The 14,164-nt window shown below is 50.7% G+C and overlaps 1 protein-coding gene across 2 annotated transcripts; it reads left to right on the top strand.

Annotated features, from left to right (window-relative positions):
- Nucleotides 1-7,300: 7,300 nt before the first annotated feature.
- LOC147646269 (olfactory receptor 14J1-like) lies at nt 7,301-11,810 on the top strand. Of its 2 annotated transcripts, none has more exons than XM_086873696.1 (3): nt 7,301-8,277; nt 9,206-9,330; nt 10,383-11,810. In XM_086873696.1, exons 2-3 carry the CDS (start codon nt 9,300-9,302, stop codon nt 11,336-11,338), a joined length of 987 nt encoding a protein of 328 aa, XP_086729822.1. In that variant the 5' UTR covers nt 7,301-8,277; nt 9,206-9,299; the 3' UTR covers nt 11,339-11,810. The 2 variants fall into 2 exon arrangements, with proteins under 2 accessions (XP_086729822.1, XP_086729823.1); XM_086873697.1 differs by having other exon boundaries at nt 7,472-8,277; nt 9,206-9,296; nt 10,383-11,388.
- The last annotated feature ends 2,354 nt before the right edge of the window (nt 11,811-14,164 follow it).

Below are 14,164 nucleotides of genomic sequence, written 5' to 3'. Positions count from 1 at the left end.
AAGGTTTTGAGAAGATTTAGTAAATTTTGTGGGATTTTCCTGGAATTTTGTGGGGCTTTTTAAGAATTTTGTGGGGTTTTGAGGAGACTTGAAGAATTCTGAGGGATTTTTATAGAATTTTGTGGAAATGTGTGGAGATTTTCTGGGATGTTTCTGGAATTTGGTAGAATTTTGAGAAGATTTAGGGAATATTGTGGGATGTTTCTGGAATTTTGTGGGATATTGAGAAAATTTTAAAAATTTTGTGGGATGTTTTTTGAATTTTTGTGGAGATTTGTGTAGATTTTGTGGCATGTTTCTGGAACTTGGTAGTGTTGTGAGAAGATTTAGGGAATTTTGTGGGATTTTTCTGGAATTTAGTGGGGATTTTAAGGAATTTTGTGGGATTTAGAGGAGACTAGAAGAATTTTGAGGGATTTCTCTGCAATTTTGTAGGAATTGGTGGAGATTTTGTGAGATGTTTCTAAAATTTGATAGGTATTTAGAAAATTTAGGGAATTTTGTGGGATTTACCGGGAATTTTGTGGGGCTTTTCCAGAATTTTGTGGGATTTAGAGGAAATGAAGAATTTTGAGAGATTTTTCTGGAATTTTGTGGAAATTTGTGGAGATTTTGTGGGATGTTTCAGGAATTTTGTGGGGAAATGAGTAGATTTATGGAATTTTGTGGGATTTTTCTTGAATTTTGTGTACATTTGTGGAGATTTTGTGGGATGTTTCAGGAATCTGGTAGGGTTTTGAGAAAATTTAGGGAATTTTATGGGATTTTTCTGTAATTTTCTGTGGCTTTTCAAGAATTTAGTTTGATTTTTCCATAATTTTGTGGACATTTGTGGACATTTTGTGGGATGTTGCTGGAATTTGGTAGGATTTTGACAAGACTTAGTAAATTTTTTGGGATGTTTCAGGAATTTTTGGGGATATTGAGATTTAGGGAAATTTGTGGGATTTTTCTGTTCGATTTTGTGGGAATTGGTGGACATTTTATGAGATGTTGCTGGAATTTTGTGGGATATTGAGGAGATGTGAGGAAATTTGTGGGATTTTTTTCCATAATTGTGTGGACATTTTTGGACATTTTGTGGGACGTTGCTGGAATTTGGAAGGGTTTTGAGAAGATTTAGGGAATTTTGAGGGATTTTTCTGGATTTTTGTGTGGCTTTTCAATAATTTTGAGGGATTTTTCTTAGATTTTGTGAAAATTGGAGGAATTTTTGTGAGATGTTTCTAGAATTTTGAAGGATATTGAAAAGATTTAGGGAAATTTGTGGGATTTTTCCGAAATTGTGTGGACATTTGTGGATGTTTGTGGACATTTTGTGGGATGTTGCTGGAATTCGGCAGGGTTTTGAGAAGATTTAGGGAATTTTGTGGGATATTTTTTGTACTTTTGTGGGTCTTTTTAAGAATTTTGAAAGTTATTGTGGAAATTTGTGGACATTTTGTGAGAAATTGCAGGAATTTGGTAGGGTTTTGAGAAGATTTCCGGAATTTTGTGCTATTTTTTTAGAATGTTGTGGAATTTTCAGGAATTCTGTGGGATTTTGAGGAGATTTGAAGAATTTGAGGGATTCTTCTTAGTTTTTGTGGAAATTGATGGAGATTTTCTGGGATGTTTGTAGAATTTTGTGGATTTTTGTGGAATTTTGTGGGATTTTGATGAGACATTGACATGGTTTTAAAGCTGAAATGAAATAACTACTAGAAAACGTAGTTACTTTTTGCTGTGAGATAGGGATTAGAACAAGAGCAAAACAGGCTTAAAACTTCAAAGGAATAAAGAAAGTTTATTAACAAAACTACAAGAATAAGAACACCAGAATAAACCTCCAGAAAACACTTTTAACCCCCACTACCCAACCATTCTCTTGTTCACATGACAACATAGAGACAAAAAACTTCGGAACTTTGGTGTTTAAAACAGTCCAAATTCCTGTTAGAGTCTTTTCATCAGACTTTGTATAGTAAAAGAAGTCTTCTGCTAATCTATGGAGATTTTCACACGAAAACCATTTCTGTTATAGTTTTCTATTTCTCTGATGCCAGCTGCCCAGAAATCCTGTCAGCAGTTCACTCCTCCCATTTCACATCACTCTGAGGTGTGTATGGGTCAATGAGTCTAGGGATGTCATTTTTAAGGATGAGTTATTCAAAGGCAAAAGTTCTCTTCATCTGTCTCTGTGAGCTTCCCTGGAAACAGAAGTTTGCTCTTTGCCTCTCAAGGCCTCAAATCTTCAACTATTGCTTCTCCCCTCTGTTCCAGCACCTCACTGTATCACAATTACTCCACCTTTTACTCAAAATCCACCCTTTGAACACTCCATTCCTCCCAATATACTCTGTCATGAATTAAAGGAGTTTTTTTAAAAACACTATTGTCCATCTCCATAACTTTAACAGAAAAATATTTCAGCTTAATTTAAGCATCTCCTTATTCTCCACCTCTTCTGAAGCTTAATTCTTTTCTTTACTGTCTCTGATAGTTTATAAAGTCTCTTTACATGTTGATTCCTCTCTTTTTCTCTCTCTGGGTAAAAGTATTAATCTGCAAGTCTCATCTGGGTAATGAAAAGGTTAAAATCTTGCCCAGGCTTTGTAGATGGTTCTGTGATCTCTGCCGGAGCAGCGGCTGGAGCTGTGTGCGCTGGAAGATTCTTCATGGCTGCTCTGGAGAGTGTGGTCACTGTCTCAGCCCGCCGCAGCTCAAGAGCTTGTTCTTTCTTTCCTGGGCAGTCTGTGGTGAATTCAGTCGCAGCAAAAAGTGCAGCCGAGCCAGGGAGCGGCCTGGCCCGGCCAGAGCCCGGGGCAAGCCCCGCAGGCCCCATCTCCCGGCCGGGAGCCGCGGCAGGCCCAGCCCAGCCCCTGCCCGGGCCGCATGGGCTGGGCCGGGGACGGGAAGCCAGCTGGAGCTCAGTTACCTTTCACAGCCAGCAAACCAAGAGACAAAGAAATTCCCAGCCTTAGGGCTTAAGCTGCTGTTCACAGCTTGATCTCACTTTGCAGTGCTTAAAACTGCTGTCAATTCTTAGAAATGGCCAGCTGTTGGCGAGGAGACAAACTCCCATCAGCCACCAGCGATTTTTACCTCCTTAGGTGTTTGACTTTGTTTTCTTTAATGCCAATCTATCACAACACCGTAGCACAGCCTGGGCTGGAGAGGGCACAGGGAGGGGCAGCAGCTTCAAGGCCCTGCCAGAGGCAACTTGTGCAGCCTTTGGCCATGGCTGCTGGGCCTGGGCCTGAGGCCAGCAGGGGACAAGTGACCCTGGCAGCCCTGGGGCCTCATTGCCTCCTTGTCCCTGCCCAGCAGCCTGGCAGGGGCCGCCCCATGGTGCTGCCCTTGGCATTGCACATCCCCACATTCCAGTGGCCCGGGAAGAGCCCTGAGCAATGAGGGAGGGACAGCATCTGCCTTGCCAGGGGCTGGGGCTCAGCCCTTGGCCCTTGGCATTCCTGAAACACATCCAGCTTTGCTCAGCACCACAGACACCTTTCCCTTGCTTGTCCCCAGCTGCCATCAGGGCCTCCAGTCTTCTGCTCTGCCTGGAACCTGGGGACGCTTTCTCACTCGTGTCTCTCATTTCAACTACAAGAAACTTCAGTGTTTCCATCTGACTTGGAGCTCTTGAGAAGTTTCTGGAGCACACTCTGAGGGTCTGAGTGTGATGCAAAGAGCCCCAAAGGCCCGAGAGGGTGATGAAAGTGCTGGTGCTGTGTCTGTGCTGCTGAGCTGGGCCGGGCTCCTGGCCCAGAGGCAGCTCCTGGCAAGGGCAGCGCTGCAGAGAGACAGCTCTGGCCAGGAGCAGCTCCTGAGCACAGCCCAGCAGGGCTGGGGCCCTGCCAGGGCAGCTCAGGGACACGAGCAGGCCCAGACAGAGCTCCCAGGGGCTCAGCACTGGCAGGGGCTGTGCGATGTCCCAGAGGGGGATGTGTCACAGCGGCACCTCTGGGGCTGTGTCCGGGAGCCCCAGAGCAGCTGGGATGTCAGAAAGGGGCTGTGTGACAGCTCTGAGTGGGTTGTGTGAGGTCACAGATGGGGCTGGGACATCACAGAGTTTGTTGTGTGAGGTCACTGAGCAGCTACAGCATCATAGAGGGGATTCTGTGACATCACAGAGCAGGCTGTGACATCACAGAGAGGACTGTGACATTAGACATTAGATACATGACATCACAGAGCAGGCTGTGACATCATGGCATGGCTGTATGACATCACAGACCTGGCTGTGAGATCAAAGTGTGTTCTGTGACATCACAAGGTGTCTGTATGACATCACAAAGAGGGCTGAGTGACATCACTGATGGCCTTGTGACATCACAAAGCTGGCTGTGACATCACAGAGGAGGGTGTGAGGCCATTGAGCACACTCTGCCTTCATAGAGGGTGGCTCTGTGACATCTGAGAGTGGTTTGTGACATCAGAGTGTCACTGTGTAGCATCATAGAACAGGCTGTGACATCACAGTAGACTGTGACAATATCTGCTGTCTTTGTGACATTACAGTCTTCTGTGACATCCCTCCACAGCTGTATGATGTCACAGGATGACATCCCAGAGTTGGCTCTGTGACATCACAAGGGCTGCCCAGAGTGGGCTGTGACATCACAGGGGCAGTGTGACATCCCAGGTGTCTGTGTGACATCACAGGGGCAGTGTAACATCCCAGGTGTCTGTGTGACATCCCAGGGAACTCTGTGACATCCCAGGTGTCTGTGTGACATCACAGGGAGCACTGTGACATCACAGGGGCAGTGTGACATCACAGGGGGAAATGTGAGGTCACAGGTGTCTGTGTGACATCACAGGGGCAGTGTGACATCACAGGGGGAAATGTGAGGTCACTGGGGAGGTCACTCCACCCCAGCCCCTCTCACAGTTCCCCCCAGAGAAGTCCAACGCTGCTCCTGCACAGCGGGGTCCCCTGTCCCCCCGGGTTCCCCCACCCCTGGTGCTGCAGCCTCCCCCAGAGGATGTTCCATCAGATCGACCCCAGAGCCTGACACAGCGACGGGGCTGGGGCCGTGGGGGTGGGACAGGGGGACAGGGACCCCCAGGAGCATCCCTGTGTCCCCCAGGGCCAGAGCCTGGGCCAGGGCTCCTTCACCCTGTCACCAACGAGGGCTTGAGAGAGTTTGAAAAATCCCCGGCAAGGGAGCAGCAAAAACCAGATTTAATATTAAGTGACAGCAGCACAAAGTTCCTTGGCAAGAGTCACTCTGTAACACCTTGGGCCGGAGCTGATCTGGCTCTGTCACTTTGGGCTGCACCAGGAGTGGGTCACAGCCCAGGAGCAGGATGAGCCCAGCTGTGACTGGAGCACTCGCTCTGTGGCTTTTGGCTGTCAGTCTGTGCTCTGAGGACACAAGGATGAGAGGGAGGTCTTTTGCATGGGATAACAGAGGATTTATTGCTCTGGGGAATCTTGGGGGCAAAAGACAGAAAATGCGAGCGTGCAACAGCTGAAATAGGGAGGTGGTTCAAAGGGAGGGTACAAAGCATCAGCTAATCAGAGATATCCTGGGGAGGGTAAAAGGCAGGGTCCACAAAATCATCCTCCAATGAAGGAGGTATGGGGGGAAATTGGGTCACATGAACTAATCAAACATCGAAATTTAGGGGATTTCTGAAGTGGAATTCCAAGCATGCAGTGGGTCTAAGGTAGAATTTACAGGTGACTCAGGGTAAATTGACCAAGTGGGGTGGGAGGGTCTCATTTGGACCAAACCTTCAACTGGGGCAATAACAGAACATACCATGAACAAGAAACACACTGCAACAACCACCCTTTGTCCTGTTGTGGCAGGCCCCACTAAAACCTTTGTCCACCGTTGCATTTCCAATGAGCCGGGTTTCCATGGCAATTGCCAGGACAGGTGACCCAGGTGTGGTGTCCCAGGGAGGGTTGCCATGGAAACAGGTGGCAGCACTGACCCTTTCTGTCTGGCTGAGCTGACCTTTGGCCCTGGCAGCGGCGTTTGCTGCTGGTTCCACGACGCCTGACCAGCCAGCGCGGCACAGGGCAGGTGGCCGTGGCACAAGCCCCCAGCAAGGGATCCCCTCTGGCTCTGGGCAGTGACAGCAGCCCTGAGCAAAGGGCTGGCACAGTGGGGTCAGTGCAGTGTCCATGGCAACAGCCCCTTGCAATGGCCCAGGGCAGGTTGGGATGATAATCCACCCTCACAGCTGGCCCAGGGCAGCTCTGCAGTGCCCTTCCCCACAGCCTGGCTGCACAGAAGCACTTCCAGGGCTCTCTGCATTTCCCTTCCCTCACTCTTGCCTCACTCACACACCTCCCAACCACCCACTTGGTGCTTTCAGCTGCAAGGAGTTCAAAGCTTGTCTGTCCTTCAGCAGCTGCTCTAATTCTGCCTTCAGCCAACTCTGGCTTTGTGTTTATTGCAGAGCTTCCTGTGTGTCTGAAACATTCCTTGTGTGGTTCTGCCTTGGGGAAGGGGAACCTCCTTGGTGGCACCTTGGGCTTGGCACACACTTGAGGAGGGTGTCTGTTTTCCATGGGGAAACTCAGCAGTTTTAGATTGCTAAAATGAAAGAAGAAAACCCCTCTTTGCCTGAGTGCAGCCAGTTCTGTGAGCAAAGCAGGTCCCAGGTGAGTGAGGAGAGACAGGATGGGGCTGGGGAATGTGGAGCAAGGTTGTCCACACTGGGTCAGATCTCAAGACACAGCTTCTCTGACCTGGCCAGACCTCCTTAGGAGAGACCCTGGATCAATAATGATCACTGAATGCTGCAATCACCTCTGCTCTAAAGTGAACAGGAATAAAAGACACCCTTTAAAATAGGAACACATATTTCCTAGAAGTTCTTTGAAATATTTCTCCATAACTATTGCAGGAAACTTTCCTAAGAACTGCACCAGACCAGAGGGAAATCAAGGCACAGCCATGGTTTGTTGGGACTTGCTTGATCCTAATGAGCCCCGTGGTGCATTTGGAGCTGAGCCCTGGAACCTCAGGTCCTGAGAGGAGATTGCACAAACCTTTCCAGGAGTCCAAGTCAGAGGAAAATATCCAAAGTTTCTCCAAAGATTAATGGGTGCCACTGAGGTCCATCCCCAGCACAGGCTCCTCATGGACTCCTTGGAGGAGAGAACTGGAGGCCAGGATTGCACAGAAACCTCTCAGAGACTCAGTGTGGAAAGGACAATCCAAAGCAGCTGAAAAAGCCCTGAGTATCTCAAAGTATTGATGAGCCCCACTGAGTGTCAATGCAAAGGTCCCAAGGGACTCGTTAAAGCAGATAATTGGGGCCATGATGGCACAAACTTCTCAGAGATTCAGTGTGGGAAGGAAAAAGGCAAGTACCTGAAGAACCTGAAGTACCTTGAAGCATTAATGAGCCCCACTGAGTGTTGTTGCTGACAAAGCCTCTCAAGGGACTAATTACAGCAGATAATTGGAGGCCAGGATTGCACAAACTCTCAAAGACTCCAAGGCAAAAGCCAAAGTCCTTTGAAAAAGCTGCAGTTGCTGGGAGCATGAAGGAGCCCCCAGGGCCATTCCTGAGCAAGGTTCCCCAGGGACTCCTTCCAGCAGATCCCTGAGGCCACTGGCATGTGGGCTAGGGGGGATGCTGAGGGCAGGCCAAGGGGGTGACAGTGGCCAGCCTTGCTGGGGCTGTGCCAGGAGGCCCCAGGGCCTCAGGACAAGGTGTCTCCTCACAGCCCTTGCTGGCACAGAGGCTGCTGTGGCCCAGGGCACCAAGACTCGGCTTCTTTTTGTCCCCACCTGTCATCAGTGCCTCCAGTTCTCTGCTCTGCCTCGGGCCTGGGGACACTTTCTCAGTGCTGTCCCTCAGTGGGACCCATTAAAAGGAAAAGAAACTTTGGAGTTCCATTCTGACTTGGAGTTCTTGAGAGGTTTCTTCCCCTGCCTCTCAGGGACTGATGTTCAGGGCCTCAGCACAAAGTCCCAAGAGGCTCATTAAAGTCCTGCTGCTGTGTCTGTGCTGCTGAGCTGGGCCGGGCTCCTGGCACAGAGGCAGCTCCTGGAAACCAAGAAGAGCTTCAAAAGCACATTTCTCTTGCTGAGCAGCTCTTCTGCCAGCCCAGCAGGGCTGGGGCACTGCCTGCAGCCACCCCAGGCACAGCCCAGAGGCACAGAGAGCTTCAATCAGTCAGGGCTGGGAAGGTGCTGAGAAGTGCCTGGGGCAGAATCCCTGCCAGCCCTTGACACAGGAAGCCTCTGGCTGCAGGACAATGCAGCTGCAGCTCCTGGAGCCATCTCCTCAAGCTGGAACATGCCAGTGCCTACAGACTCTGTGAGTACATTCTCTGCCTGTCCCTTGTGGAGAGCAGCCAGGGGTGCCCAGGGCTGTCCTGCAGAGCAGGGTCCTGCAGCCCAGGGCGCTGTGCTGGGGCAGGGACTCTGCTGCCTGCCAGGGACAGCTCTCAGCCGGCCCGGGGAGCTGCTCCCAGCGCTGGGGAGAAGCTGTGGGGGGAAGGAGCCACCCTGAGCAGGGCAGGGGCTGCTGCTGAGGGGCTGTGTGGGGCAGGGCTGCTCCCAGCTCCAGTCCTGCCTGGGCACAGCTCCGGAGGACACTTCCCAAAGGAAGGTGAGACTCGGATTGCTGTAAAGATCAGGAGATTTCCTGAGTGTTTTCAATTTCTTTCTTTAAGCAGGGTGGGAAAGTTGCAATGATGACAAAAGGATTTTTACTTTTTATATATTTTAAATATATTTTTAGATTTGTAAACTATTGTTATATAGTTATAAAATCATAATCCTTAAGTAACTCTATTAAACTACTATTATATACTTCTATAACTATTATCCTGATTTAGCTCCAGTCCGTTTCCTAACCTTTCTCTTAGATTTTAGAACAATAAAGTGACTTTCTAAATAGATTTCTGAAATACTATATAGTCTTATCATCAGAAAGAGGAGCTACTGGAAGGACATTTTGGTTTTTAACTGGAATGTGAGCAGTCAAAACAAAAAGTGGGGCAAAGAAACCCTTGGACCAACTCCAATGGGTTGACTCTGGGGTGTGTAACTGGGGCAATGGATCTCTTATTGAATGTTTCTGTTAAATATACTAATTAATCAACCTTAATAAATTGTTGAAATAGGGGGCCGGGTGTGCCACATCCCCACTGGGACACCTGGAAGCTTCCAATTAAACTGGTTTTTACTTTACTGTTCTAACACTGTTAAAAGTTTGTGGTTTTTTTCTCTTTTGATTATAGACAACAGGGTGATGAGAGAAGCAGAAGAGGAATTGTAATCCCAGAATCACAGAACATTCTGAGTTGAAAGGGACACACCAGGATCAGCAAAGTAATGTTGGAACATTTACAGAGATGCCAGAATTGTAACTTTGGGTGCTCAGTCTCTCTGCTGGGAGCCTCCTAAATGGCCTAAATGCACTGCTCTGATATTGTCATTGTTACCTGGGGCTCTCAGGGAGGCCCTGGCATCTGCAGCAGCTGAGTCAGGCCCTGCCCTTGGGATTGCTGCCAGGCAGGTGTGTCCATGGGAATGGGGTGTCCCAGCTTCCCTGTGACCTGTGGGGCTGTGGGCAAAGCAGTCCATGGGAAAGGGGAATGAGCTGAGTCCCCTCCCTGAGATCCCATCATGGGCACACCTGGGGATCTCCTTGCTGTGTCCTTCCAAGCTCTGAGCTGCCCTCCTGGCTGCAAATCTGTGCCAGAGCCTCTTGGACTTCCCTGAATGTCCCACGGGGAAGGGCAGAGATGTCACAGCTGAGGAAATGCTGCTGGCTTTGCCAAGGGAGCCGTGAGTGTCCTTGGCAGATGAGGGTGCTGAGAGCTTGCCCAGAGACCTTTAGAGAGGGTGAGACATTCAGGGATCCCTCTGCCCTGGGCAGGGTCTGGTTTATGCCAGGGTGACACAGGAGTGTGATTGTGCTCTGATTCCAGCCAAAGGTGCAAAGCCAGGGCAGTTGGGAACAAGCCCATCCAGCCCCTCACCTTCCCTAAGCCACAGGGAATCCTTTGCCTCACATCTCTCAGTGGCAAACTCTGAGTGCAGCAGAAATGCTGGGGATTTCTGACCTCAGAGAACCAGGAATGATGTGTGGGCAGGAGAACAATTCCTAAAACCATCTCCTGCCATACTTCAGAATTGTGTGTGCAGGTGCTACCAAGCCCTTCTGCTTTAGGAGAGATTCCCCTGACAAATCCTGAATTTCCAGCCTTGTTCCTCTGCCACATGGCCACAAACCCAGGGCAGCAGGGCAGGGATAGCTCCTGGAGAGCCCCCAGGCACAGGCCTGGCTGCTCCTGGCACACTCAGCACAGCTGGAGCTCAGGCAGGGACCTGGGTGAAGGTTTTCCCAGAGCAGGAACAAAGGTGAGTCCCAGCCTCTCCTGACTTGTCAATGTTCTTTTTCTTCATGAACAGGTCCCCATGTGCAGCCACAGCAAATGTCCAACAGCAGCTCCATCAGCCACTTCCTGATGCTGGCACTGGCAGACACGCGGCAGCTGCAGCTCCTGCACTTCTGCCTCTTCCTGGGCATCTCCCTGGCTGCCCTCCTGGGCAACGGCCTCATCATCAGCGCCGTAGCCTGCAGCCACCACCTGCACAGCCCCATGTTCTTCTTCCTGCTCAACCTGGCCCTCACTGACCTGGGCTCCATCTGCACCACTGTGCCCAAAGCCATGCACAATTCCCTCTGGGACACCAGAGACATCTCCTACACAGGATGTGCTGCACAAGTATTCTTTTATGTTCTTTTCACTACAACAGGGTTTTCCCTGCTGACCATCATGTGCTACGACCGCTACGTGTCCATCTGCAAACCCCTGCACTACGAGACCCTCCTGGGCGGCAGAGCTTGTGCCCACATGGCAGCAGCTGCCTGGGCCAGTGGCTTTCTCTATTCACTGCTGCACACGGCCAATACATTTTCCCTGCCCCTGTGCCAGGGCAATGCCCTGGACCAGTTCTTCTGTGAAATCCCACACATCCTCAAGCTCTCCTGCTCCAAATCCCACCTCAGGGAAGTTTGGCTTCTTGCAGTCAGTGTCTGTTTAGCACTTGGCTGTTTTGTGTTCATTGTTTTCTCCTATGTGCAGATCTTCAGGGCTGTGCTGAGGATCCCCTCTGAGCAGGGACGGCACAAAGCCTTTTCCACCTGCCTCCCTCACCTGGCTGTGCTCTCCCTGTTCCTCAGCACTGCCTCATTTGCTCACCTCAAGCCCCCCTCTATCTACTCCCCATCCCTGGATCTGGCGGTGTCAGTTCTGTACTCAGTGATGGCTCCAGCCCTGAACCCCCTCATCTACAGCCTGAGGAACCAGGAGCTCAAGGCTGCAGTGTGGACACTGATGACTGGACAATTTCAAAAACATTAAACTGCTGGTCAGTTTCTGCAAATCACTTGTAATAAAAGTCGTCTTTGACAGTTCTTGTTCATTTCATTTTGGAGGTTTTCTTTCTTAATTTCTTTCTTTCTTTCTTAAAGGTTTTCCTTTTTTAATCTTGTCCACAAAGAAATGTCATTGTTTGTGCCATTTCTCATTTTGTTTCTCTCCACCTTCCTGTGGCCACAGACTGTGTCAATGAGGGGCTGCACTCTTGCTGGTTTTAAATGAACTAAAGGGTCTCCCAGTAAAGTTTTCTCCAGAGATCCCCCTTTTGTTCTCTTCTCTGGAGCTGCAGCAGCAGTGTCTGTGTGCAGAGCTGGGGCAGATCAGTGCTGGCACAGCAGCTGTGCCCAGGAGCAGCAGCACTTGGTGTTGCCAGTGCTGCTCCCGTGCCACTGCCCCGCTGCCCTCCTGGCCCTGGTGTTGCTGCAGGGCCTGAGTGCTCTCGGGGCCGGGCACAGCCCTGGGGGTGGCAGTGCCGGGGCTGCAGCAGGGACAGGCCATGGGCACTGCTGGGGCAGCGCTGACGCCTCAGGGCAGGGCCTGGGGGCTCCATGCTCCTTGCCCAGGCTCTCTCAAGAACACGGCCAGGCCAAAGCTCAGCACAGAAAACCCCTGCGAGCAGCCCCAGGGTGGTTGTGGGCAGGCTGAGGGCAAACAGCATGGCTGGGGCTCTGCAAGGTCCCTGGGGGAGATGGGAAGGAGCAGCAGAGCAGGGGCTGATCCATCCCCACTGTGCTGGACACTCCAGCACAGCGTCCCGGAGCGTCCTCATGGAGCTGCCAACAACATCCCCCTGTGCAGCCCTGGCCTCTCCCCCAGCTCACAGAGGTGCCACATCCTTGCAGGCACAGACACAGCAGCACTGGCTCAAACAGGAGCCCCTGTTTGCACTGCCCAGAGCAGGTGTCAGCACCCCCATGGTGCTGCTGTGGGGAGATGAACCTGAGGGAGCACAAATGCCATCAGCCCCTGGGGCCAGGCAGGGCTGGGGGATGGGAGGGAAACCACTCAGGGTTGTCGTGGCCTCTGAAGTCACACAGAAAGTTTGTTCCCATGAGCTGTGAGTCTCCTGTGCCACTGCAGATGTTGTTGCTCAGAGCCAGGAAATCCCAACCCTCTGCATCACGCTTGGATCAGGAATTGGTGGAACTGCCGGAATGACGAGGAATGGAATGCTGGTGGAAAAGCTTGCACTTTAATCAACCCCATCTCCTGATGGAAAATAATCCAGCGATTTCCTTCCTGGAATTGGAAAAGCAAGGAAACGGTATTTTCAGAGGTGTCATAGGCACTCCCAGACTGGGGGACTCCCTAAGCCATCCTTTCTGGATTGAGGAATGGAAGTTCCTGGGATGAGCCAGGATTAACAAACTCCTCTCTCAGGTGTGTGTTCCAGGATTTTCCCAGGTTTTCCCAACCCAGGTGAGCCGTGTGCAGCATTCCAAAGGGATGGAGCTGTTACTTGGGAAATCTATGATTTTCCCAGATTTTTTCCCCAGCCCAGGTGAGCCGTGTGCAGCATTCCAAAGGGATTGGCTAAAACCAGGAAGGATTTTGTTCCCCATGGGAATAAAACTGGCTCCAAAACCCTCCCAGAAAGGCCAAATCCCGATTTTAGCAGCTTTTTCCACCTCCACTGGATGAACAAAAACTGCTGGGTGCGGTGTCACCCACCGACTGGTCCTTGGGGTGATCTCCTTGCTCCCGGGATGGTCCTAGGAGGGTCCCGGTGTCCCCTTGGATAGCCCTTGCTAAAACCCAAGGGGGTTTCCTCAGGGAAGTGACAGACCCGAGAGCGACTTGCTTTCTGCAGCTGGTGCTGCAGGAGACGCTTCTCCAGGGAACCGCTGGCAGAGCTCCCTGTTGGGCCCCACTTGTCGCGGCGAGCGGAGGTGGTCAAGGTGCCGCGACCTTCCCAGGGAAGCGTCTCCTGTGGCACTTCCCCTGGGTGCACAGGCACGCTTGCCTTGTCCCCGGGATTCAGCTGTGAGCCCTTCAAAGGGCTTTTGGAATGGCCGCTGTTCCTCGGGTGCTGCCGAAGAAAAGAGACGGGAGACACCGTGTGGGGTTCCAAGGAGGTCTTTATTCTTCTCTCCCGAAGAGTCCCAGAGACGACAACTGGCCCAGGCTCAGTGAGAGCAGGGATTATACAGGAAAAACAGGGGGCGGGATGGAGCAACAGGGACAATGGTCTGAGGATTCAGGGGCAGAACAAGGGGGAAGGGCCAACAGGGTAAAAATAATATGCATACAGGGGGAAAGACGTGTCGGGAACCACCAAACATGTGGCTGTAAAAATGACAGCTCCCCATCGAGGCCTTTAGCCTCTGGGGGAGAGTGGTAAGTGAAAGCCTACTATGGGCTCTTCCTCCAGGGGAGAGTGGCTACAGTATTGGCTGCTTCCTCGGCCCCCACAGTTCCCGGTATCCAGTTAACATCGCACAGTTCTTTGCATCATTCAGGCCCAACAAACGGTTTACAATAGGAAACAACTGGTCCACTGTACCTTGTAAGGCCCCACTAGCAATTTCTCCCTGCACATGTGCTCTGACCATCTTTATCACCAACTCTTTATCTGTTTTTCCTTAGCGCTGTCATCATGAAATCACCTCAGTCTGGGTCTCGGTTCTTGACTATTAACTCCAATCTTTTTGCCACTTTGCTAGGGTTTTCTCTATAATTATGAATTTCTTCCTGCCAGCTATTCAGGTCACCAGTAGAAAAAGGGATCTTCACCCACACAGCTTCTCCTGTGGGACCCACTGCTTGCCTTAAGGGGGTGATGAAAGGGAAAGCTTTCTTGGTTTTATT

Source organism: Cyanistes caeruleus, unplaced genomic scaffold (assembly GCF_971803275.1).
Source record: "Cyanistes caeruleus unplaced genomic scaffold, bCyaCae1.hap1.1 HAP1_SCAFFOLD_105, whole genome shotgun sequence".
NCBI classification, from domain to species: domain Eukaryota; kingdom Metazoa; phylum Chordata; class Aves; order Passeriformes; family Paridae; genus Cyanistes; species Cyanistes caeruleus.
The sequence above is the reverse complement of the archived record's forward strand: the minus strand, read 5'-3'. Positions and strand labels throughout refer to the sequence as shown.

Excerpts from the sequence above, each read along its gene's own strand:
- LOC147646269 (XM_086873696.1), top strand. The coding sequence starts at position 9,300 with ATGTTGGAACATTTACAGAGATGCCAGAATT. Across the intron at positions 9,331-10,382 it reads TTTACAGAGATGCCAGAATT|GTCCCCATGTGCAGCCACAG; the intron begins GTAACTTTGGGT and ends CTTCATGAACAG.